This window comes from Cryphonectria parasitica (genome assembly GCF_011745365.1).
Source record: "Cryphonectria parasitica EP155 unplaced genomic scaffold M406scaffold_3, whole genome shotgun sequence".
In the NCBI taxonomy this organism is placed as follows: domain Eukaryota; kingdom Fungi; phylum Ascomycota; class Sordariomycetes; order Diaporthales; family Cryphonectriaceae; genus Cryphonectria; species Cryphonectria parasitica.
The window spans coordinates 2,215,843-2,239,919 of NW_024468911.1; the positions used below are offsets into that span (position 1 = coordinate 2,215,843).

Sequence of the window (24,077 nt, forward strand, 5' to 3'; positions counted from 1 at the left end):
CTTATACTGTGTTTCCTCCTTAAGTAAGGCGATTGGGGCTACCAAACATAACCCACCTGCAGGTGAGAATCACTACACTTTTGCCCTTCATCCAGCTACAACATATTCAAAATCTGAGTGGTCATTGACAACTCATAATTAGGATCGTTCTCTTCTGAAAATACCCTCGTCTTTTCTTCGTCTGTGTCTCGCAGGATTCTGGTCGGAAGCCCGTTCATATTGGCTCAAGTACGAACAAGTCGGTTGCATGTAGGCTGCAGCAAAAGCAGGCAAGTGGCGGCGCCTCCACCACTATCGAACGATCGTGACTATATAAGTCATTTCAACAGTCTTACTGTCACAAAGGCCGTGCACGTAGTTCAGTGGTCGAGGTGGTTAGCTCCAAATCCCACTGTTTTATAAGATACAGTCCCCTGGCTGCAATAGCCACTATAGGCAGCTGTATGTTCATATCCTAGCCTCTGGGGGCCTTTGATTCATTTTTTGTACTTTTTTCAAATAGTCAGTAACGTTGTCATTATCATTTTGAACAATGTATCTATTTTTAATGGACGAGTCTCGCGGTGGTGACACGGGTGCCGTCGACCCGAGGGACGTCAAGAATTTCCGCAACTTCGTGTTCGATCTTGTCTTTGACCGCCCTCCTACTGCCCGGCCCGCCATGGAGATAGACTCCCGTTTCTAGGCAATTCGGGACGTCCTCACGGGGCTGGCGAGATGTTTTCTCCACGGAGAGACGTGCTTCTCCAAGAAGTACGGTCCTCGCACGATCGATACCTGGGCACACCGCGCTGCATCGCGCATGATGCAGTATCGCGGGTGGGCGGCACGTCTAGATGGGGAAAATGACCAACTAGTCAACCCCGTGACAGGCGCGGCCGATGTAATCCCTCTTCCTCGAGGCGGTGGTAAGTACATCTCCCATCTACAACGCCTGCACACCCTTGTTCCGCTCGAACACAATGATACTGACCACGCTTCTACAGAGGCCTATCAATTGTTCCTTTTTTACAAAGAGGAACTCAAACAAGCCTATGGGCCCGCGCTGATGCCGGGGCAGATCATAGCCCCGATCGCGCCACTCAGGTCGATCCTGAAGCGCCGCTTCAGCGAGATGGATGAGGAGAAGGAGCTGGGTCGAGAGAAGGAAGAAGACAACAAAGAAGAAGAGAAGGAGGAGGAGGAGGAGGAGGAGGGAGAGCAGCCGACAAGCAAGGCCCGCTCGAGGAAGAGGGGGCCGATACCCAAGACAAAGAAGAGAAGTGTGCGTTGGGCGGCCGATCTTGTGGAACGCCGGGTCATCCCGAGACGGAACAAACCTCCTCCTCCTAAGAAATGAGAGTCTGAGGCTGAAAGACGGAGTTCGTCTACTGTTTTTTCCCCTCTTCTCCTTCTACTTCTACCTTTGTTGTCTTTCCCTTGTACCAAATGGATATTGTTGTTTACCAGCCCAAGCTTGAGCTTACAGATAATAAGTCCCAGTCTCGTGACGTTTGCGAGAAATGATTAGATGACATCGAACAGCATTATATTGCACTGACCTGGACATAAATAGGACCGACCATTCAGGAGCCTAGGCTCAGGAATTAAGAACGAACATGTGTTCACATGAATCAAGAACAGCCCGTGCTGTAATATGCGTTGCTGGGACGAGAAGCTGGAGTCAATGGAGGTGAGTCTGAGAACTCATTTCTTCTGTCTCTTACGATGCTGATTTTCATGGTATGTGTATGAACATCAACACTTGAATATTTTACTCGAAAGTTTTAAAATGGAAACGGTGAACCGATGAACCCAGTGATTAACACATGCTGACCAGAACCCTGCATTTCGTATATTTTCGTCCGTAAAACTTTTCACGTGTGTCCTTGAATCTTTTTCGGCTCGTACAGCTCCTCCAGGTACTTCTCCTCTTCCTCAGTCAGGACCTTGCCCCGCGCCGACACAGCCTGGTCAATCCTCTCCACCTTGCTGAACCCAATGATGGGACTGGCAACTCGTTTGTTGATCCACGCCAGAGCCACATGAGCCATGGGCCACCCCTTCTTGTCAGCGATCTCGATGACCCTCTTGATGATGGTCAGGTCGGGCTCCACCGTGCCGTGGCTGCCCGGGCTGCTCTGCTTTTCGCCCTCGGACCGGGGCGTGCTGCCAAACTCAGACGGCGGGCGGGCGAGGTGGCCACGGCACAGAGGCGCCCAGGGGATCAGCCCGACCCCCGTGGCGTTACAGAAGCGGTTCATCTCACGCTCTTCCTCGCGGTAGAGGAGGTTGTAGTGGTTCTGCATGGAGATGAACTTGGTCCAGCCGTTCTTCTCGGCAGTGAACTGCATCTGGGCGAACTGGAAGGCCCACATGCTCGACGCGCCGATGTAGCGGACCTTGCCGGATCTTACAAGGTCGTGCAGCGCCTCCATGGTCTCCTCGATGGGGATTGTGTCGTCGAAGCGATGGATCTGCAGCAGGTCGATGTACGGCGTGTCCAGGCGCTTGAGGGATGCCTCGACCTGGTTGAAGATGGCTAGACGGCCCAGGCCAAAGTGGTTTTGATAGTCCTTGGAGAGCTGGAAGGAGTCTCTCTGTACGACGTAGCGGCCCTCTGGGTCCTCCGAGACGGCACCGTAGCACTTGGTCATGATGACTAGCTTGTGACGCGGGAGCTCATACTTCTTGATGGCCTTGCCGATGATCTCCTCGCTGACACCGTTCGAGTAAACGTTGGCCGTGTCCCAAGTTGTGAGGCCCTTGTCGTAGGCAGCTTTCAGAAGAGGGAGAGCCTGAGGAGGTGCGGCGTCAGCAGGAGATGAGTAGGGTAGAGCAAAGCTTGTGGATACTCGAAAGCTTCGAGGAGGCAATAAGGATAAGTGGGACTAGGATAGTAGAAATTTACCTCGTCTTCGCCGATGGCCCACGGCAAAGTTCTCGGATCGCCAAAGCTCATGCATCCAAAGATCGGGACGGAAATGCGAAGGCCACTCTTTCCAAGCTGCCGAAATTCACAGAGAGAATTGGCCAGGCTCTCCTTGAGCTTTGGCGGCAGTGATTGGTCCGTCATGATGATGAATCAGAGGGGGCTTTGTATAAATAGAAATAGAAATGGTGATGGTCTTGAGATGACGGCACACCAGCGAATTGTTGCAAAGCAGAAGATCACTGCTTGTCGTAAAGTTGAGGGGCAAGTGAGTGTTTTGTGAGAGCGGGGTTGAAGGTCCTATGCATTGGATATAAATATGGTCGTCAATTCTCCCGTCACACAACCCAAATGGTATCGCCGCCGGCATTAATGGTCGGCGTTTAGAGCACAACCAAAAGGCGTTTAGAGCACAACCAAAAAGAAGCTCGGGATGGCAAGTCCGAGCCGGAAATGGCGTCATCACTGTCGAGCGATCAGCGCGTGGACTGCCGCTTTTTGCACATTGTTGTCTCGATTTCTCATCAAGTACCAGGCGGCCGAAGTAAGAACTGCTGTTCGAGTGCTTACCTAACGAGCGAAATCAGCACTTTTGTAGGTTGGTGAGACCGGATAGATTTGACAAAGAGGGCTCGAGCTTTCCTGGACGGGCTCCAGCTTCGCCTATCTGCGTCAGGTTTTATTCTTATTTAAAGCCGAACAACCAATCATGAGAGAAATTCACATGCCAAAGGGTGTTGTTTTTATCGACCTGCTTCCATAAACAATTTACTTAGATGAGCTGTGACCACTAGCGGCGGTGCGGCGACATGAGCCACAATATCTTGATAGTAGTTACACTTGGCGAACATATAAACCCATCTATAGAATGATCAAGGGCCTTGTAGTCAGTGACCGATGGCTCATTCAGACTTCTTGTTACATGCAAATGTTCTCACCAGAAGCTGTAGGTTCGAAATAGAAGTGTTATGTACTCGGGACATGAGGTTCTAAAATGATCAATATAAATAAAAGCCCTCTGGGCACAGCAGATGTGTACCCCAAGGTCAAAGTATGGAGGTTCTCAGAAGGTTCAGACATGTAACGAGAAATCTATTCAAGGATGATGAGGGTCGATTGTGACCAACTTGAGACCCATGAGGGTTTTACTCGCTAATCCCGTCCATATTTGCACATCTCTCACCAATCATCATGCAATTATCTTCCTCCTCCGTAAGACATGCCTTTCTCTCCCACCGCGGGCCCATACTGCGCATCCTCCCTCCGCCTCCGCCTCGCATCCCACAGCGCACACCCCGTCTCAGCAAGCTGTACGATAAAGAACGGGATCAGATTGTACTCCCACCCCTTGGCGATCTTAAGATGGCTCCGGATCGCTCCGAGGTTCACATCGCCCGGAACAAGGTCTAGCTCAAGCAGTGCCTGGAACCAACCCTGTGGCGTCCACTCCAGCAGCGGGTACTTGCTCCCCGCGCTCATACCACGAAGCAGACTGGCATCGATGTGCTGGCCAGCGTGCGCATTCGTCACGGCGAAGACATACGCCAGCGCGCCCAGCGTGAGCAGCAGCGCGGGCACGTTGAGGGCGAGCCAGAGGCGGTACAAGATCCGGCTGAAGAGTCCTGTCGGGGTCGAGGCATAGTAGCCTGGACGGCTGCGCAGGAGCAGCGCGAGGCTGCCTGCGAGGGCGATCACGATGAGCCCTGTCCCTGCAGCACCATTGGAAGTGTGGCCCTGATTCACGGAGAGGTTGGCTGGGAGACTGGGGACATTGACGGGTTCGCTGGTGCCTGCGGTGTTGGTCGCGATGAGGTCCTGCTTGCTGATTTGGACGAGATAGGCGACGGTGGCGGAGATGAAGGCCAGCTCGATCGCGGAGGCAATAGCCACGAGGCCGAGAGTGATTTTTAGATAGATTAAGGCTGATGACATGTTGAAGGTAAAAGAGAGACACAGAAAAAAATAGTGGTGGAAGGAGAAGAACTTTCTCCCGGCACGGTGGTGAAAATGACTCTCAGGAAGTAATAGTAGTCTTCATGTAATTATAAAGGCGCTCTGAAAAGGCGAATGAGAAGAGAAGTTGAAAGAAGCCATGAAGGGAAGAAGGCGGGATAAGGTGCCAACGAAGGGGGGGGGGGGGTTTCGTCGGTCTCGGGACCCGGATGAGAAGTCATATTTCTATTAAGGAGGGTAAGATGCTGAGTATTGTTGCTCCTTCGCCATGGACTAGGCTGAGCCGAAAATACCAACAAGCCAATACAAGAGAGGACGATAGTCTCTGGAATCCAGCCAGACAAATGTAACAAAGTACCGAGACCGTACAGTAGTGCTGACCCAACCAAAGCTGCCCACCGTTGACACCAGCCTGGATGTTGTGCTGCGCCCCCAAAGTGAGCTGAACCTTCTTGATATGCTGCAAGTGGTGGTGGAGTGGCAAATGTAACTTACAGTCCTGCTCTTCCCACACACACCACAAGTCATGTTCTCTGTCTGTGGTGTCGCGACGATCATTGTGCTGCAACATGGCCGCACCTAGTTCCAATGACCATGAAATTTAGTTTGTCTTGTCACAGTATCTTCACAAAGATTGGGGTGCGATGTGGCTGTTTGTTCATCTTGGTACTGTTCCTTTGATCTCCATTTAGGTTTAGGCCAGTCTTTGAACAAAAAAATAATAATAGAATAACAATTGATACCGTATGGAAAATGACAAAGGCCCTCGAAAAATCTGTGCGGGCATTTATCGACGGCGGATAAGACAAAGTTTGTGTGCATTTAGCAGGCTAAGATCATTTTGCTCAAAGTAGAACGATCGGGCGCACGATACCCGTGGCGGGCCTGGATTCCTTGAGCTGTAGCTAAGAGGGGAAAGGAGGGGAGGGTGCAGCGGATGTTGCTACACATCGGGCCTTGCCTGCAGCAGCATGTGATGTTTTCATGCACAGCACCCTGGGGCTGCAGCCGTTCATCCCAACTCCGTCCCAACCTCCGATCGGGCGCGGTGAGCGTTGCTGGACCGACAACCTAATTTTATCTGCGTGGCTTGACTGATGGCATCTTTTGAGTTCTTCTTCCGTCGATCGATGCATCTTGATGACAGGGCTCATGTTGAAGCCTGGGTTGGGGGAAAGGAAGAAAAAGAGGGTGGGGGAGGGCCAAACAGCACCTCCTTTACCGAGCCCTCAAGCGTACAGGGCTGAGATCGCAGTAGTGGCATCTGATGAGATGTGATTAGTGTAGCCAAGAAGCAATAGTACCAAGTGTAAGCAAATCGACAAATGCTGGCCCCCTCTGACCTCTTCCTCAGGGCAGCCAGGGCAGACTTTGGGGGCATGTAATTGACTTCTGAAGTCACATGCGGAAACAAGCTCTTTTGGGATGTGTTTCCTGTGAAGATCCAATGCGCAGACTGTTTGAATCACTCCAAGCCCCACTATCTGCTGGTCAATAATTGCCCACTAGCCCTCTTCAGCGTCCATATGATCGCGACTGCGTTTGACGTTTCTCGGCCGCCCTTTGAGCACCGCGCCCTTCTTTCCTCTGTCCTGGTGGAGATTCTTCATTTCGATCCTCGCCTCTCTCTGTGCCTCCTCAACACGCGTTTTGAAGACAAAGACCTCTTCTTTGTCTGTGGGGTATTCCTTCTGCTCCTCTCCTAGTGCCGCCTCTATCCTCTGGAAGATCTCAACGTCGTACTAAATCACTTGTCAGTAGCCCGTGTGGAGGTTGCACAGTAGTCGGCGTCCGGAGGTCTCACCTGTGTTACAATGTTGAGAGCGCGCCCGCTCTTGCCTGCACGGGCTGTCCGTCCCACGCGGTGCACGTACGTCTTACTATTACCGGGCAAATCATAGTTCACAACAAGCTGTCTAGTGTCAGTAACGTGGGGGCAGAAGAAATGAAGAAGAAAAAGACAACTAGGGTCTCAGGTCAGCTTACATCGACATTGGGGATGTCGAGACCGCGGGCCGCAACATCTGTCGCCACAAGAATGTCGCGGCTTCCAGCCTTGAACTTGTTCAACGCGCCCAGCCGGTTCGACTGGCTGAGCTGTCCGTGCAAGGGAATAGCACCCAGTCCAAGGGACCGGAGAAGGATGGCGAGGCGCTGCGTGTCGTTGACGGTCCTGGTGAAGATGACGCAGGACTGACCGCGAAACTCGTTCGCCAAGAACCAGACGAGGTAGGTATCCTTGTGAACAAGAGGAATAAAGATGTAATTCTGTATCAACGTCTTGACAGTCTGGTATTTGCTGGCTTTGACGCTGATTCGGACCGGGTCGCGAAGGGATGCCCGCTGCAAGCTCTCAACCTTGGAACTCATTGTCGCACTGAAAAGAAAAGTGTTTCGGTCTCGCGGGAGGAATTTGAGGATTTTCTGGCGCCCTGTTAGCCATGTCGTAACATTGAACCATTCTCTTTAATAATGCTCACCTCAATGACTGGCCCGAACTCAAGCTCCAGCAGTCTGTCTGCCTCATCAAGAACCAAGTATTTCAAGGCACGGAGACTGAATCCCTTGGTACGTTCGAAGTGGTCTAATATGCGACCAGGTGTCGCGACAACGACGTGTGGCTTCTTAGCCAGTGCGATCTGTTGCGGCGTGAAGTCCATTCCTCCCACAATCGTGCAGACTCGTAGAGATATTATGGCTCCAAGCGCCTCAAATGTCTTGCCGATTTGGAAGGCCAGTTCACGGGTCGGGGCGAGGACGAGGGAAAACAAGGGCTGTGGCTTGTCGAGGAGGGCCTGCAGGATGGGCAGTGCGAAGGCTGCTGTCTTTCCAGAACCAGTCTCTGCGAGACCGACAATGTCCCTGCCTTGGAGTGCGATTGGTATAGACTCGGCTTGGATCTGTGTCGGTCGGTCGTATTTGAGCGTTGCGCATGCTTCGGCTAAGGTGTCCACGATGCCCTGTCACATCTTGTTAGAGAATGCCACGGAGCAATACCTCGAGGGAAGCACCATACCAGATCCTTGAAAGTCTTCTGCACCTCCTCGACGGCGTCCTCTGCCTGTCCATGTTCTGAGCCGCTATCATTGCTAGACGCTGATGCTTCTTCTGCTTCTGCTTCCTCCACAAGCTCTGGCTTGGCCTTGAACTTAGCTTTTGATGGCGAAGGGGGCCCTCCAGAGCCATGTGAGGTTTTTTGCCGTTTTACCACCTTGTCGCTCATCTTGCTAGTCAGGATCGAAGGTGTTGATTGACTGATGTTTGTTCTTGTCCAGGAAGAGAGATCAAAACCAAGACCCACAACAGACGGGGTGAACTTTTTGGTGGAGTCTTTTCAAGCCCCTCCGAAATTCCGTGTTAGGCTGGCCCGTTCCCTTCTGCAGGAGCAGTACAAGGGTGCTTATCGCCCTACAGATCGCCTGGCTTATCGCGGGCCCACCTTAAATTTTCAAAAGGGACTGACACAAACTTTAGATGCTAACGCTGAGTGCAAACACCATTGAGACCTCAACTTTCAGGAAACTTTGAAGAAGGTCCAATTTCTCCCTCTATCTTTTGTCTCTCTTCCCACACTCTCATCCACACCTGAAGTTACAGCAACAACAACCATGGCGAAACGACGCACAAAGAAGCGCACCCATGCAGCCGCCAACCCAAACAGCAAGTCGGGCGTGGCGCCTGGCCCAGGGAAGCTGGATCCGAACAACCCCAAGAGCATGGTGATCCGCATTGGCGCAGGCGAGGTCGGCTCAAGCATCTCACAGCTGGCTACCGACGTGCGCAGGGTCATGGAGCCGGGCACGGCGAGTAGGCTCAAGGAGAGGAAGGCGAACAGGCTCCGTGACTACGTGACCATGTGCGGGCCCCTCGGCGTCACACACCTGCTGTTGTTCTCAAGGAGCGAGACAGGCAACACGAACCTCAGGGTCTGCACCACTCCGCAAGGCCCAACGCTGCATTTCCGAGTCGAGAAGTACTCGCTCGCCAAGGACGTGAGACGGGCGCAAAGGCACCCCAAGGGAGGTGGCAAGGAGTACATCACTCCGCCCTTGGTATGTCTCCCCCACTACTCTTTACGCTTTTCACTGGAGGCGCAATGAAGTTACTGACTGTGCTGCAGCTTGTCATGAACCAGATGACCAGTGAACCCGGCAAGGCCTCCGAGAACGTCCCGCGCCACCTCGAAACTCTCGTTTCCTCCGTCTTCCACGGCCTCTTCCCCCCAATCAACCCGCAGGTTGCTCCCCTAAAATCTATCCGCCGCGTCCTCCTTCTCAACCGAGAACGGTCCTCGAAAAATGACGGCTCTTATGTTTTGAACTTCCGGCACTACGCCATCACGACCAAAGTAACGGGTGTTTCAAAAGCCGTCAAGAGGCTGAATGCGGCAGAGAGGCTGATGAACAGCAAGAGTAGGAAGGGGAAGCTGCCCAACTTGAGCAAGCTACAGGACATTGCCGACTATATGATCGGTGGTGAGAACGGCGAGGGATATACGACGGATGGCACGAGCGGGAGTGAGGCCGACACGGACGCCGAGGTTGAGGTTATGGATGTCGCAGGAAGGAAAAAGGTTGCGCCCAGGGGACGCCCTGCTCCCGCTGAGGAGGAGGGCAGCGACGACGACGAGGGAACGGAAGCAAATGGCCATGATAAGGTGGAAAGACGGGCTGTGAAACTCGTCGAGCTGGGCCCGCGCATGAAGTTGCGGCTGACCAAGGTTGAGGACGGCATGTGTGCCGGCAAGGTCATGTGGCACGAATACATCCACAAGTCGAAGGAGGAGATCCGAGAGCTAGAGAAGCTGTGGGAGAAGAGGCGGCAGGAGAAGGAGGTGAGGAGGCAACAGCAGCGAGAGAATGTGGAAAAGAAGAAGGCCGCGAAGAAGGCGAAGAAGGGCACCAAGGATGGCGAGGCATCTGATGAAGACGAGGATGAGATGGATCTCGACGATCTCGGCAGTGATGCCTACGACTACATGGACGAGAACGAATTCGACAGCGAGGGTTTGGAGGGAGACGCCGAGGCCAAGACAAACGAGGAAGCAGATGAAAATGGGGAATGGTCCGACGAGGAAGAACAAATAGCTGACCATCGATAGTCGTCTAACCTTTAACAGGCTCGTTTCACGAGGTCACAAAGCTGATGAATTCAATCAAATTATATACCCCTGGGATGTGCTACCTCTACGTTTTTATCACCCGACATTACGTTCTGGCTTCATTCACCACCTTCTCTGTGCAAGTCCGAGAGTTCTCGTGACCCATGAGAGGGGAAACCACAGATGCACCTGTAGCCTCTTGCGCAAGATTGGAGGTCGTCTTCCGAGGTCTCAGTGTATCCAAAAATCCGAGCACCAAAGCAATAACAGCGAGGAAGAGACACAAGGATGCAGACGAAAAGATCACCCGTCTTGCGCTATTGTCTGTACCAGTGATGTCAGATGAGTATCATACCAAAGCATCTATTATTCTTTGAGAGTTTGGGGGGAGGGGATTAGCGCGACTTACCCTCAGCCGTGATGCCTAGAGCGAGTATGACGAACAAGAACAGGGGGACCTTCATCAGCCCGTACAGGCCTGTTCGACTCCTGTCGTCGACTACCAAGCCGCGTATGTACGCCATGCTAGGTATGTATGCGCCATTTGCAACCTCGAACACCAAGAAAGTGCAGAACTGTGCAACCTCGCCCCTCAACGCGCTCAGGCTGAGCAGACTCAGACTGGCGATGATTACGGCGCTGATGAGCAGACAGACGGGCGACCTAGCAGCGCTGGCTCCAGCCTCTCGAAAGAGGTTCGATCCAGAGTATGCGCTGAAGAGCAGCGCTCCGAGGATCATGGCGGCCATGAAGGAGGCGAACACGACGCCGTAGGGGACGTCGTGGAGCTGGGGTGTGTATATCTCCCCTGCTATGTCAAGTGCCTCGTTGTGGGCGTCCTGGAGGACGCTGGGCCAGAAGAACACCACCAGGAAGTTGGTTCCTTCGAAGCAGCAGGTCACCAGAGCCAGAGCCCAGAGGCGACCATCTTGAGGAATGTCTGTCAGCATCCGAACGGAGAAGAAAACCATGTTGTTTATATGAAGGGGAAAGAAAGCGGGAGAAGAAATGGGCTCACCACCAATACGCCCACGTCCAGTCATCTCTGGAGTTGAATTCACTCCATCATCTCTCTCCTCAATCTTTACACCATAATTTTCATTCTGCGCTGTATTGTTAGCAGTGCTATTCTGCACACGAGGAGAAGGGAGCTCACCATTGTTTTCAGCATCAAGACCGCCGCAATGCCTTCCATGACCTATTGTCAATTGTTAGCCGCATGCATCCAACCCACTCAAACCTTAGAAGGTTGAAGGACTCACGATTCCGACGCCAAAAGGCCACACCTTGGACCCAAGTATAGAGACCATGCAATGTCCTACCACCCCACCGACGATAGCAGTCATACAGTTCGCCGTTGTCATGAGCCCAAACATGCGGCTCATCTCTCCCCCGCCACTCTCCCCCTCACCATTGAGCTCCCTAGCATTCCACTCCGTCACCATCCAACTCTCGAACACAGTCCACAACAGGGTGAGCGCTGTGCCCGCCAGGACGCGCCCCAGGAAGAGAACAGGAAGACTGTCCCCACCAAAAATGACAGTCAGACACGCTACGGAGTGGATAACACACTCGGCGAGGCAGGCCTTGCGTCGCCCGTAGCGGTCGGCGAGGAATCCCGTGACCAGGGCGGAGACAGCGGCGGAGGTGTAGGCCGTGGCGTAGAGTGCGCAGACGGTGGATTCGGGGAGGCCGCGGTCGTCGCGGAGCAGCGGGTACAGGTAAGGTCCGGAGAGCCACTCCGAGGACATTACCAGAAGATAAATAGGGAGGAAGGTTTTGTGAAATTGGGCGATTTCATGATGCTTCGAGAGCTGGGTGGGTGGTGATATTGTGGATAGACCTGTTGTCTTCTCGTCCGTGGAGAGGAGGGAACTGGTCGGGTCCAGTTTTTCGCCGAGCCGCTGGGCAGGCTCCTGCTGTTCGGGGCGTCCCCATAGTCTGATGATGAATGTGAGGGCTTTGAGGAACAAGTTGCGTCCAAGGAGAAGGATAACAGTTGGAAGGAGGGTCAGAAAAGTAATCCAGTAGATGTCGAGCTCCATATTGTCGTTGAGCAAAAGGGTGGTCAAGATAGAGAGTTGGCATAATGTCCAAAACAGAGAAGCAGATACCACACACAGTACACAGATGGGCGAATGTCTCTTCTTTATGACAGCATGAATCAATATTATTGCTGTTGTGGTGTCTCCCTTGTGGGAAGGCTAGGGCGGCATTCCTGTCCGGACTGGCATGTCTCAAATGTGATTGCGCAACGATCTGAAGATCAGCCGCTCGGCCAACATCATCCCTGAAGATGAAAGCTTCTTTGGTGTGCTCATTACATTCCAGCTAGATAAAAAAGTACTCACATGTTGTCATCCCTCCGCTACACTGCTTTGCAACTGCAATGTTTACATTGAAACAAAAGGGAAGAGAAGAAAACAAAGGAAACACGGGAACAAGAAGTCAAGCCCGGGCCCAAGAGTCAACACTCTAGAACCTGCCCACTTGCTTCAAACAGACTCTTTGTTCAAATCCGAAAGCGAAGTGCTTATGCGTCCACTCTCATCCTCCATCTCGGAGTCCTTGGCAATGAACAAGTCATTGAGGGATCTCTTCAACTAGGAGCCACCTGAAGTGTTCCCGGAAAAATTGTGCTGATATCTGGGGGGATCTCTTGTACCGTTACCAGAATACCTTGATCAAGAAAATTCTTGAGAACCTCTTCACCCACCAAGATACCCTTCAATGTACTCGTCTTGGTTTTCTGGAGTACAGTGACCTCAGCTTTCTTCAAGATGGCCATACTGCTCAGGAGCTCAAGGAGACCCGTGTGCATATAGTCTCCTGTCCAAATCCCTTGTCTCCTATCTTTTGTTCTCAGCAGGAACATTGAGGTGGCTCTAATGGGTCTACTCTCGTCGGAGCAGGCGAGATGTTTCACGAAACGATGAGAAGTCCGACATGTAGGACATAAGATCATTTATTAGATACCAGAAGAGAGTTGGACATCGTCATCGGACCGGACATGGCGGAGTCTGCTGGTTCTTGGAAAATCAGCAGCATCGGTCGACAACAGCCATGTCCGCCGTCGTTTCAGAACACTCTTGAGTAATTTAGTACCAAGTTTGATTGATTCTTTAGCAGAGGCTACTGCGTGACTCAGATTGTTGATCGAAGGCAGCTTGTGGTATACGTGCTGGTCACGTGTGCTTTCAATCAATGCCTTGAAGTCGAGTTTCCCCAGGTAGTAAAGAAGCGGACAGTGGAGTCATGGTCCAGATTCTGATACTGGGAAACAGGAAAATAAACCCATGTTGAAGGGTATTCCCTATGATGGCGGCCACCTTCTCCTCGGCCGTATGGTAGCTCAGAGACTTCGCGACCAGAGATGGTCTATGCATTTCGATCCAAATTTCTTCGCTCCTCTGAACCTTTTGCCGTATTGTCTTTAGTCTCGGGTGTTTGAATCGCCAGCAGCTTAGTAGTGTCCTGTTGCGTGAGAAGGATTGCCGGGGGGGGGGGGTGGGCGATGGGTGTCGACTTAGCCTGGCTCTCCCTAGGATAGGACTCATCTCTTCTCATTTGGTTTTTGGGGTGGAAGAGACAGCTGAGTGGCATTGGTTCTATTTTGTGGCTGGCGGGAGGAGTGGTATCGTGATGTAGTCAATACAGGTTTTAGACGTCGAAGATCACTTTCATTATCGGCACACAATGTATCGAGCCTCTGGTGGTACTAATAACGAAGACACGGAGCTCTTCGATCTGGGACGCATTTTTAGCATTAGAAACCTCTCTTCAGACGTTCCCCTCGTGATAAATTTTGTTGTGCATGTCAAGTAGCCTTCAAGTCGCTTTCCTTACATATGTAGACCTTCCCAACTCATCACCAGGCAGAGATGGCATGCGCCAGGAATTCTCCCTCAAGAGAAACCGATGGACACCACTGTGTTATGGCGCAGCATGGCGGAAGATCCGCCACGCACAGATGTCGGTCATTGTGCTGCATTTCTAACACTTATGGGCGATGGTCAAGACTGTGATAAGGTATGCCGTGAGCGATGGTCCTGGGCCACGCGTCAGCACACGAATCGACCTCGTCAAGAAGGTGTACAGGATCTTCGAGGAAGTCTCAACCTAAGTCATGCAGTGAACACTAGCACGACTAGGAAGAAAGGGCACATAACAGAAGTCAGAAGGGTTAGGGTTCTGAGGCCTCATCGCAGGGGTATCCTAAGCTCATCGATCCCTAGCAGTATGTGGGTCGCAAACCGAACAACGATTGGACTCGGAGACTGACAGGAAGAGGAAGGAGCACCGCCAAGATGCAGCCACAGTCTCGTTTCTCGTGTTGCTGCTGATCTGACGTCGCATCCTTGATTTTCTCTGCTTTGCGCAACATCCAACGTTCGTTCTGCATTGTCGCATACTCTCGTTTCTGTATATACTGTGCTCTTTGAATCTTGATTCTCTGCCGCCTCGCTTTGCTCACACTACGGTGCCGCTCTGCATGTACATGAAACTTTTGTAATCAAGCAAGAGATTACACGGATTGGAACATTGGAGCGACTACCCTTTCTTCTTTTGCTTGCCCTTCCTTCAACAGCGTTTCACCGGAAGGCCTTGGTCGACTCATACATCCAACAAGAATACTCACTGGCAATCCCTTCTCCTGGTTGTTAAAGTCATGAGTTGGTCACTCTTTCGTCACTCGAACCCGTCATGAACAGCCTAGACGGCGCAGATGTTGTTCAAGATGATGGCACAATCTCCGAGAAACGCCGACAACTCGCCGCCACCTCATCCAAATCAGACCATGGGACCCCACGAACCGCTGCGCATGGCGCCGATCGAAGGACACAGTCACGACGCCGGAAGGTGAAGGCTTGGGTGCTGGCCTGCTACCAGCAGTTTATTGTCGAATTCCTTCTCCGCCAGAAACCTCTGCCACCATCCAAGGACGGTCGTCGGATTCCCCTGAATCTGGATTCCCTGCAAACTCCACAGCTTATTGATGAGAGGCGAGGCCACGCCTTCATCTCAAACGCCATTCGTACATCGCGGTACAACGTCTTCGATTTCTTTCCCAAGCAGCTGTTCTTCCAGTTCTCTCGCCTGGGGAATTTCTATTTTCTTTGTGTCGGCATACCGCAGACCATCCCTGGTATCAGCACAACGGGAAATGTAACGACAATTCTGCCACTGCTGTTCTTTGTCCTCTTGACTATCATCAAAGAGGGTTATGATGACTACAAGAGACATCGGCTGGACAAGGTTGAGAATGCGCAACCCGTAACCGTTTTGCGCAGGGCGGATCACTCATCCGGCTCGGAAACAAAGTACAGCTTGGGCTTCGGGCACTCCGTCCACAGGTCTCTCAACCACCAACGCCACAAGCGCACTGGAACTATCGAACCGGGCCTGCCAGGGGCCGTTGATGGTTTCCAGTGGACAGGCGCGGCGTGGAAGGACCTCAGGGTGGGTGATGTGGTCAAGCTGAGCAGGGACCAAGACATACCTGCCGATCTCGTGTTGCTCCATGCCGATGGCGAAAATGGGCTGGCTTACGTCGAGACCATGGCTCTGGATGGCGAGACGAACCTCAAGAGCAAGCAGGTCCTGCCAGAATTCCACAACTGCGACACGATTCCGGGACTCATGACCTGCAAGGCAGAATTCGTGGTGGAAGACCCCAACGCCGACCTATACAGCTTCGACGGTCGTGTTACCTTGAGCGACAAGACGGTGCCTCTTACTCTCAATGAAGTCATCTACCGCGGTAGCACTCTTCGGAACACGCCATGCGCCATCGGAGTTGTCATCAATACCGGCGAGGAGTGCAAGATCCGCATGAACGCCAACCACCATCCTAGGGCAAAACGACCAGCTCTTGAGAGGGTCTACAACAGGGTAGTCCTCAGCCTAGTATTTTATGTGATCTGTCTCACCATGGGCTGCTCCATTGGCTACCTCCTATGGCAACGGTCCACCGAAAACTACGCCTGGTATCTCGACGGATATACTGTTCCGGGTCAGGACATCATCATCGGCTACGCGATCATGTTCAATAACGTGATACCATTGGCTCTCTATGTGAGTCTGGAAATCGTTAAGATCGGGCAGATGTTGATGTTAAATGGGGATATGGGCATGTTCGACGAGGCGACCAATACGCCAGCAAGATGCAACACCAACACGATTCTGGAGAACCTGGGTCAGATCGGATATATCTTTTCCGACAAGACGGGTACTCTGACGGAGAATGTCATGAAATTCAGGAAGGTGACTATCGCAGGCACAGCATGGTTGCACCAGGCAGATCTATGCCAGGAGCAAGACGCCTCGGCGGGCGATGTGAAGACGGAACCGAGCCCAGAGAAGGATTCCTCCCGTATACGGTCCTTGGAGATTGACAGTGAGGCACGGCCTGGTATCACTCTGTCAAGCCCCGCTGATGACACTGTTCAATCCCCGACGTCTGGCCGACGGTCATCCTCCCAATGGAGACCCACTGCCCGTGCAAGTCATGCTCAGCCTGATGTCACAACGGATGACCTGCTCGAGTTCATTCGCTATCGACCACAGGCAACATTCTCTCGAAAAGCAGTGCAGTACATTCTCGCTATGGCTCTCTGCCACACTTGCCTCCCAGAGATCAGAGACGACAAGATCGAATATCAAGCCTCGTCACCAGATGAGCTGGCTCTCGTCAGAGCGGCCCAGGAACTCGGGTATACGGTCGTCCAGCGTTCTTCCCAGCAGGTCACCCTGCGGGTCTCCAACGCAGATGGATCAGAGGTCACCAGAGTGTATGAGATCCTCGATGTAATCGAGTTCAGCAGCAAGCGGAAGCGAATGACAATCATTCTGCGATGTCCTGACGGCAGAATATGGCTGATCTCCAAGGGAGCTGACTCCATGATTCTGCCACGCCTAAGAATGGCCCAGGTCGCGCTACAAAAAGCGCAAGAGGTACGCCAGAGTGCGGATATGGAGCGCGCACTTCAGAGGAAAAGTTTGCAGCAAGAACCGCGCAACAGCTTCGGCGGCAGACCGAGCCTGACAATCCGTCGTAGTATTGGAGGCAACAGGTCAAGTATAGCCGCTTCCAATCTTCGTCCTCCAATGTCCGGCAGGAGCAAATCGTTCGAGATCAACAGTGTCTACAGCGCACAGGACCGCTCACGACCATCGCTCACGAGGGGATTGTCGCTTGATGTAACGCCTTTTCTCACTCCCAGCTCGCCTCGGTCGCGTTCTGTGGCCGGTCGTCAGGCCAACAAATTCGCATTCCTGGACGATCCATCGATCAACGATGAGGCGACAATCTTCACGCGGTCTTTCAAGCTTCTTGATGATTTTGCGACGGAAGGCTTGCGCACACTGCTCTTCGCCCACAAATACATCTCTGAGGCAGACTACCAAGCGTGGAAAAAAGTCTATCACTCTGCCGAGACAAGCATCGTTGAGAGACAGGCTCGGATTGAAGAAGCTGGCGACCTGATCGAACAGAACCTGGAGCTGGTTGGTGCTTCTGCAATCGAGGATAAACTGCAGAAGGGTGTCCCGGAAACGATCGACAAGCTTCGTCGGGCGAATATCAAGATCTGGATGCTCACGGGCGACAAGCGCGAGACTGCAATCAACATCGCTCATTCAGCGCAAATTTGTCTCCCAGAGTCCCAGGTTCACATCCTCGATGTGACCTTGGGCGACCTCGAGTCACAGATGCTCGAGATCCTTGACGACCTGCAGATCTCAGAGAATGGACCAACACCAGTGGCCAGCAGTCATACCGTCGTGGTCATTGACGGGCAGACCCTCGCTTCCATTGAGAGTCCCTCGGGCGATTCAACAGACACACAGCTAAAGGACCTGCTCTTTAGACTGATCCCCTACATTGATAGCGTGATCTGCTGCCGCGCGTCACCTGCTCAAAAGGCTTTCATCGTGCGCGCCACGCGCAAGACCACTTCGCACCGCCCTGTGACTTCCCCTTCCCTCACTCTCGCCATCGGTGACGGCGCAAATGATCTTGCCATGATTGCCGAAGCTCATGTGGGCGTGGGCATTTCAGGTCGCGAAGGGCTTCAAGCCGCTCGGGTCGCAGACTATGCAATTTCTCAATTTTGCTTCCTTCAGCGCCTTTTACTGGTTCATGGACGGTGGAATTACACCCGCACGGCCAAATTCGTCCTCTGGACCTTCTGGAAAGAGATGCTGTTCTACCTACCTCAAGAGATCTTCACAAGGTGGACTGGATATACCGGAACCTCGCTCTATGAGAGCTGGAGTTTGACGGTGCTAAACGTCTTGTTCACGAGTCTCTGTGTGATTGTGCCTGGGGTTTTTGAGCAGGATCTGAAGGCTGACACGTTATTGGCGGTGCCGGAACTCTACGTATACGGCCAGAGAGGCAAGGCTCTCGATTTCACAAAGTATGCCGGCTGGATGCTAGGTGCTGGCGTCGAGGGCGTGCTGTTATTTTTTGGTTGCTGGGCTGGAAATGGCATTTTTGGTCAGCTTGGAGGCTTGAGAGACGATGGTCTCTTTGCGTTTGGGGACCTCGTGTTCAGTGCTTGCATCATATGGACGAACTGGAAGCTATTGTAAATGGCCCCCCCTGCCCCCCCCCCCTTCCCAAACCCCGGGCCCCCTTTTGAGGGCAAGAACCTATCCCATCACACATCCTTGCTCCAATGAATTCAGCTTAGCAATGACATATCGACTGACTCAAGCAACAGGATCATTGAGACGCACTACAAATCTGCCGTTGTTCTTACCTCCTTTTCCATCACCGTCGCGGGGTGGTGGATTTGGCAAGTCTTCCTATCCGGCATCTATGCGAAAGCGCCCAGCCCCTACGATGTCCGGAGCGGCTTCTTCGATACATTCGGCCGAGACCCGGGATGGTGGCTGACTCTGATTGTTGTCTTAACTCTATTGTTCGTACTAGAGATGGGCTTCAAGATGGCCAAACGCACGATGGTGATTCTGGGTCTGTGGAAGTGGGGACGTGGTTGGTGGAAGAGGTGGCATAAACATAATACGAATTGGATGGAGGAACACCTAGAGGATTGGGATCTAGGATTATGGCAAGAGATGGAGCAGGACGACAACGTAAAGAAGAGGTTGGCAGACATTCTAGCAGCGGAAGACAGGGGTGATTACGACGAGGAGGATATGACGGGCAATGTGTCCGTGGGTGGCGAGCATGTTGTGGCATAGCATAACATTTGCAGGGATTTATTAGTTTTTGTTTCTACGTGCTTTATATACATGATACCATATAGGATACAGCAGATTTCACCTAGCACGATCCTTTTCCTGAGACCAAAGTCTCAAATTTTGATGACACCTTTATCACAACGTCCTCCAACTCGTCCTTCAGCCGCGTGACTCGTATCCCACCTTACAGTCTTTTTCAACTACATAAGTATTCTACGTATCTACGAGTGCATTCGATCAGGATTTTCCTGATATGGTGCATCGATATACATTCCTGTTCGCGCAGAAAGCCCAAAAACATCGACTACTGAAATGCCATGTCATCGAATATGTCACTCTCAGAAAAGGGTCGTGTACTGGCCTGGTGAGGATATAGGACACAGGAGAGTTTTTGCCAAAATGCCCAGAGGGTGGCGACGCTATGTTGATAGAACCTAAAGGTTGAGGTCTATTCAATGCTCTACAGGACAGCTCGGTCTTCTCGGCGGTCATGTAGTGAGAAAACTTCTCCTAGATCAAGAGTCTAGCGACAAGTAAAGCCAGCCACCTGAAATCACAGGCCTCGGTCCCAACAGCAGAAACTGGTAGGTTAGGTGACAAGGCTCTCGAGGAGGAAAGGGCAAGTGAAGGGAGCACTGGTGCTTGAGCTTCGGACTTGAGAATGGATGTGATATCCCGAATGCTATGTTCTATAGACATTGCAGGGGCACTTTGACGCCATTGTATGTTTCTTCTTGGAGGTAGGATTTAGAAATCAACTGTGACCTCGGGAATATTGGGAAACGAGGTCTAGCCTGGCACACTGCAGAGGAGCCCGCACTGAGGTCTCTCTTCCTGTTTCACTTTCAATTTCCACTTCAACACTTGGACAAGCCCACATCCAAATATCCAGTGCTTTTGCATCAATGCCTTGATATAATTTGACAAAATCACACAAGGCTTGTGACCATCTATGAATATTTGTTCCCACATCGGCTGAATATTCCTCTTCTCGGAAGTCCATATGCAGCAAGAAGAGTCTCTCTGCTTCCAGAATATATCTTTGGACTTCATCAAAACTACCTTCATCCACAGCACGACAACTGAACTCCTACGCAAACACTTCACTCCTCCTTCAAGCTACCCAATACTTCCTTCCGATTCCAAACATCCGCTCTGGAAGTCTCCCTCCTCCTCCTTCGCACCAGATCCCTTCCTATTGAAACGCAGGCCCGAAATAGTGGGTATCTCCAAGATCTTCGACGGTCTTCAAGTCAATGCTGAGTGCTTGCCTTATCGTACTGCTGTTAGCCTCTTTCCTTGGTAATATTCGCCAATCTGTGTGTTTCCTCGAACACCGGACTTCCTTGCAACACTACAGCATTTATGTGCTACAAAACGAGCCCCCTCTCCTCTCTGGGCTGCCTTCTCTGAACCATCTTCTGCCCAACACGTCAAGCAATCATCTCCCCGATGTTTTTCATCTCATAAATCCGCGAAGACGCTCTTTCCCAGTCATCTTTTGGGTTCATTGCTCATCTACACTCGGTTGATTTCTTCACCGACTCTCAACAAAAAAGCATCACACGTCACACTGCCAACTCCTACCATCCACCAGGACTTTCCCACTATCAAGGCGGTGGCTTTCAGCATTTAATCTTCTGGCACGCAATTCTTTCCCTAAGGATTCATTCTCTATCGTCCTGTCAGGTAAGCTCGAGTTCTAGGTGGTCCAGAAGGACATACAGTCATTGACTAGTTTGGATTGACTGGATTTTCGACGAAGCCTCGAAAAAAACAACTCACCATTTCTTGCCTTCATCGTACTCACTGGGGACCTGAACCAAGAAAAAGCTGCTGCTCCGTGGCTACTACCTTTCCGGACTAACCCTCGAGAGGCCTATTGTCTCAGAAAGCGAGCTTCCGCATCGATGTTCCTTACGAAGCCAGCGCTCTAAGCCATATTTCACATTCAATCTACGAAACACAGCGCAGACAAGGATAGAGCTACCTGGCGGCATTTACTCAGCCCTGCCACTTTGTGCCCAACTCTCAAGTCTCCTACTAGAACGTGGTACCCTTGGTCATAACTTACTCGAACTTTGAGCCCAGTCTCTTCGTTCAACCAGCGGCATTGCGGAAAGACAGTAAAGAAACAATCCTACGAAGCTGGAGTGCCCACAAGCATTAAACACGTGGATTCTGAAAGCAGATCCATTCTGCCTCGAAAGAGCAAGTGCATTCCATTACTAGGGAACTGAGACATCTGCTCTCTTGGCTTCTCTGGCTGTCTGGAAGTCGCTCAACAAATCGGGGGCAAACAAGTTAAAAGGCTGTGCACACTGAGGCAGCGACCTGTCAATTGCAGACTTTCGCAGTTGAAAACTCTGAGTCAGCTGTTGCAGTGACAGGAACAAGCTGGACTGATTCTGCCACTTCAACAAGCCGGTGGACCCCCTCGACTGCTTTCCCTCAACTTTTCGAATCCCTTCGACTCCCTGTTGCTACCAATCGAGTACTCTTTGGGGCCTTTCCTCTCTTCAACCGTGCTTCGTTGAAAAATACAATCTCTCTTACCTCGATCGATCCTCACGACCAAAATCTTCGACCAATCGACCGACCTCCCAGCCAAATTGCCAACATGTCCAAATACATCATTATCTGCTTTGGCAATCGCAAGCGGCAGATTGCTCTGCCCCCTACATACAAGGACCTAGTCAAGGAAGCCCGCAAGCAATTTCCCAACATGAGCTCAGTCTACAGTATTGTGGTCATCTATCAGGCCATGGATGCTGGCCCCGGTACTGGCTGGGTCGAGCTCGCTGACAGCGCTTACCACAACCTGTACGAAGGCGCAGTCTTGTTCTTCAATGTACAGCACCCTATCACAAAAGAGTACATCCTCCCGCTGCCTGATGATGGATCTAACTCGACACCAAACCGCCAGGACTTCCCCACGGAGCCCACGAACCAAGGCCGCGGCTTCGCTGGCGTTACTTCCAATCATCCCATCGGCACTTGGGAGGGCAACAACGAGGTGAGACAAGGACCCCGTCCCTTGGCATTCAAAGACGATGAGTCAATCAGGTATTCGACTGTAAACCAGCCTGGCGACGGTGCCGCCTGGGGCAGTGGCTGGGGGTTCGCCTCAGAGCGCTTTCGCCGATCAGCAAAGCTGATTCCCAACCTGGAGGACTGCAAAGAAGCCGTTGGTCGTGGAATCGAAACTTCGAACCGGTACTCATACGAGCAGAGCGCTGAATATGAGAACAAGGAGAAATTGAATGCGGCCTGGAACGGCGCTGACGATCTTGGTGCCAAACCAGTCGTGTTCAAAGTAGAGGATAGTCCTCGAGAACGCGGGACCTTCGCTTGGCAGCACCAGCACCAGGAAGCGTGTGTTTCCACGTGCACACACCCATGCGGTTGCGTCCTGTGCCAACAAAAACAGAAGGGCGACATTGCCTCTCCTGTGCATCGAGTGGTCTGTCCCAAGACAGAACCCAGAAACGTCTCTAAGGCCACACCAATCGCTGGCGGACATACAAGATGGGGTCGTCCCGGCGAAGTCCAGGTTGAGCCACCATGGGAACAGGCCAACTCGCCGGTCTGGCCTTTTACCCATCCCGTCATTCCCACTCGCACATCACACTCGCCGACTTACAATATTATGGCTCCCTTGATAGAGAACAACACCAACAACGCCTTTGTCTTTGGCAACGAGAAAGATGGTGGTGTCAGCGAAGGGCGTGCTGCCCATATGAAATACCGCAACGAGTGCAGATGGGGAAGCGTAGCTGATCCCTGGGCGGACCGATCACCCAGCATTGGTAGGTCTTTTACAGATGGACGGCCAGTAGGCTGGGGAACCTATGTCAGTCATCGCATGGCTAACACTCCGGTGCAACTACCAGCGTGCTCTTGGGGCGCACAAGTCTTGGGTGATCCCGTCAACCTTGTCGCAACTCCTGATCACGCCAGTCAACCCTTGGCTGGCACCAGTCACCAAACACCCAGACCTTTTGATCGCACCATCATGTATCCTTCTCCAGGCATGCCCTCTTCAGAGAATCCGCTGCTCTGGAGCGGAGACAGCAACATTCGCAGTGTAGGTCAACTCCCTGGGTGCCATTGGGACAACGAGCGCACATCTGGCGGCGCCTCATACACACGTTTCGGCCGCCGCGCTACGAGTCCCAAGCCAGCCTCCTCACGCCTCGACCCGGCAAAGTCTACGACCGGCTCGCCGCGCAAGTCGCGGGCAAAAGCGCAGGCGGCGTCAGCTTGGGCCAGAACAACGAAGGGTGGTCTTCATATGGGCGGAAAGACAGCGGTTGATGACACTCTGAGCTCAAAACAGGCCAACCCAAACAATCAGTCGAATGCCGCCACCATGCGCCACATGGGTGCCAAAAATGCCGCATTTGATAACAACAAGAAGATTCATGGTAATGGTTGGAGCCACAGCTCTGGCAATGACGATGACAACTCCTCCTCCTTCTGGTATGCTCCTAACCAGAATATCACTCAATGTGGATGGTCAAAGGGTGTTTCAGCTGGTGTTGGGAAGGCTTCCAAGGGGAAGGCTAACAATTATGGCGAGAACCAGAAGAGGAAGGATGGAGCACACAGCATGTTGAACTCGGTCGCCAACGCCTGGGGGCCAAATACTCGGGTTACCAATACCAAGACCGACGAGTGGGAGTAAATGGTCGTTGCCCACCAACGGGCGATTTCGATGGCTGGAGTTATTTTTTCTTCTTTTCTATTGCTGGTGCAAGCTATCCACCACATTCTGGTGGGAAAGAAAAAGAGAAAAGAAAAAACATTGAGGAGCATCTATGCACCTATGTTGCTGTCGACAGCAAGCATTACATCTGGTTCTCAAGAGATGAGAACCTAGTGCTACTCTAGTGGTACATG

At 52.1% G+C, this 24,077-nt stretch overlaps 8 protein-coding genes across 8 annotated transcripts; 4 read left to right on the forward strand and 4 right to left on the reverse strand.

The window, feature by feature from the left end:
* Positions 1–532: 532 nt before the first annotated feature.
* Positions 533–1,339, forward strand: M406DRAFT_328380 (uncharacterized protein; the record flags this gene model as incomplete). Its single annotated transcript, XM_040920321.1, has 3 exons — positions 533–628; positions 686–908; positions 987–1,339. The coding sequence occupies 3 exons, from the start codon at positions 533–535 to the stop codon at positions 1,337–1,339; spliced, it is 672 nt and encodes a 223-aa protein (XP_040778251.1).
* A 333-nt stretch (positions 1,340–1,672) lies between these two features.
* Positions 1,673–3,055, reverse strand: M406DRAFT_288281 (Aldo/keto reductase; the record flags this gene model as incomplete). The annotated part of the gene is made up of 2 exons (XM_040918784.1): positions 1,673–2,777; positions 2,891–3,055. The coding sequence occupies 2 exons, from the start codon at positions 3,053–3,055 to the stop codon at positions 1,857–1,859; spliced, it is 1,086 nt and encodes a 361-aa protein (XP_040778252.1). The 3' UTR covers positions 1,673–1,856.
* Positions 3,056–3,984: 929 nt separating this feature from the next.
* M406DRAFT_321523 (uncharacterized protein) lies at positions 3,985–4,964 on the reverse strand. The gene has a single exon (XM_040919521.1). The coding sequence runs from the start codon at positions 4,841–4,843 to the stop codon at positions 4,109–4,111; it is 735 nt and encodes a 244-aa protein (XP_040778253.1). The 5' UTR covers positions 4,844–4,964; the 3' UTR covers positions 3,985–4,108.
* Positions 4,965–6,123: 1,159 nt separating this feature from the next.
* On the reverse strand, positions 6,124–8,107 carry M406DRAFT_288286 (DEAD-domain-containing protein). The gene is made up of 5 exons (XM_040918785.1): positions 7,881–8,107; positions 7,345–7,824; positions 6,851–7,288; positions 6,669–6,776; positions 6,124–6,606 (listed from the first exon to the last, which is right to left on the reverse strand). Exons 1-5 carry the CDS (start codon positions 8,085–8,087, stop codon positions 6,370–6,372), a joined length of 1,470 nt encoding a protein of 489 aa, XP_040778254.1. The 5' UTR covers positions 8,088–8,107; the 3' UTR covers positions 6,124–6,369.
* A 263-nt stretch (positions 8,108–8,370) lies between these two features.
* M406DRAFT_345377 (Brix-domain-containing protein) lies at positions 8,371–10,039 on the forward strand. Its single transcript, XM_040922074.1, has 2 exons — positions 8,371–8,916; positions 8,985–10,039. The coding sequence occupies exons 1-2, from the start codon at positions 8,473–8,475 to the stop codon at positions 9,963–9,965; spliced, it is 1,425 nt and encodes a 474-aa protein (XP_040778255.1). The 5' UTR covers positions 8,371–8,472; the 3' UTR covers positions 9,966–10,039.
* A 229-nt stretch (positions 10,040–10,268) lies between these two features.
* Positions 10,269–12,010, reverse strand: M406DRAFT_69455 (uncharacterized protein; the record flags this gene model as incomplete). Its single annotated transcript, XM_040925272.1, has 6 exons — positions 10,269–10,289; positions 10,321–10,328; positions 10,375–11,068; positions 11,122–11,163; positions 11,228–11,251; positions 11,288–12,010. The coding sequence occupies 6 exons, from the start codon at positions 12,008–12,010 to the stop codon at positions 10,269–10,271; spliced, it is 1,512 nt and encodes a 503-aa protein (XP_040778256.1).
* Positions 12,011–14,669: 2,659 nt separating this feature from the next.
* On the forward strand, positions 14,670–19,262 carry M406DRAFT_89812 (uncharacterized protein; the record flags this gene model as incomplete). The annotated part of the gene is made up of 2 exons (XM_040926162.1): positions 14,670–18,556; positions 18,692–19,262. 2 exons carry the CDS (start codon positions 14,670–14,672, stop codon positions 19,173–19,175), a joined length of 4,371 nt encoding a protein of 1,456 aa, XP_040778257.1. The 3' UTR covers positions 19,176–19,262.
* A 2,533-nt stretch (positions 19,263–21,795) lies between these two features.
* On the forward strand, positions 21,796–23,862 carry M406DRAFT_69457 (uncharacterized protein; the record flags this gene model as incomplete). The annotated part of the gene is made up of 2 exons (XM_040925273.1): positions 21,796–22,885; positions 23,000–23,862. 2 exons carry the CDS (start codon positions 21,796–21,798, stop codon positions 23,860–23,862), a joined length of 1,953 nt encoding a protein of 650 aa, XP_040778258.1.
* Between the last annotated feature and the right edge of the window lie 215 nt (positions 23,863–24,077).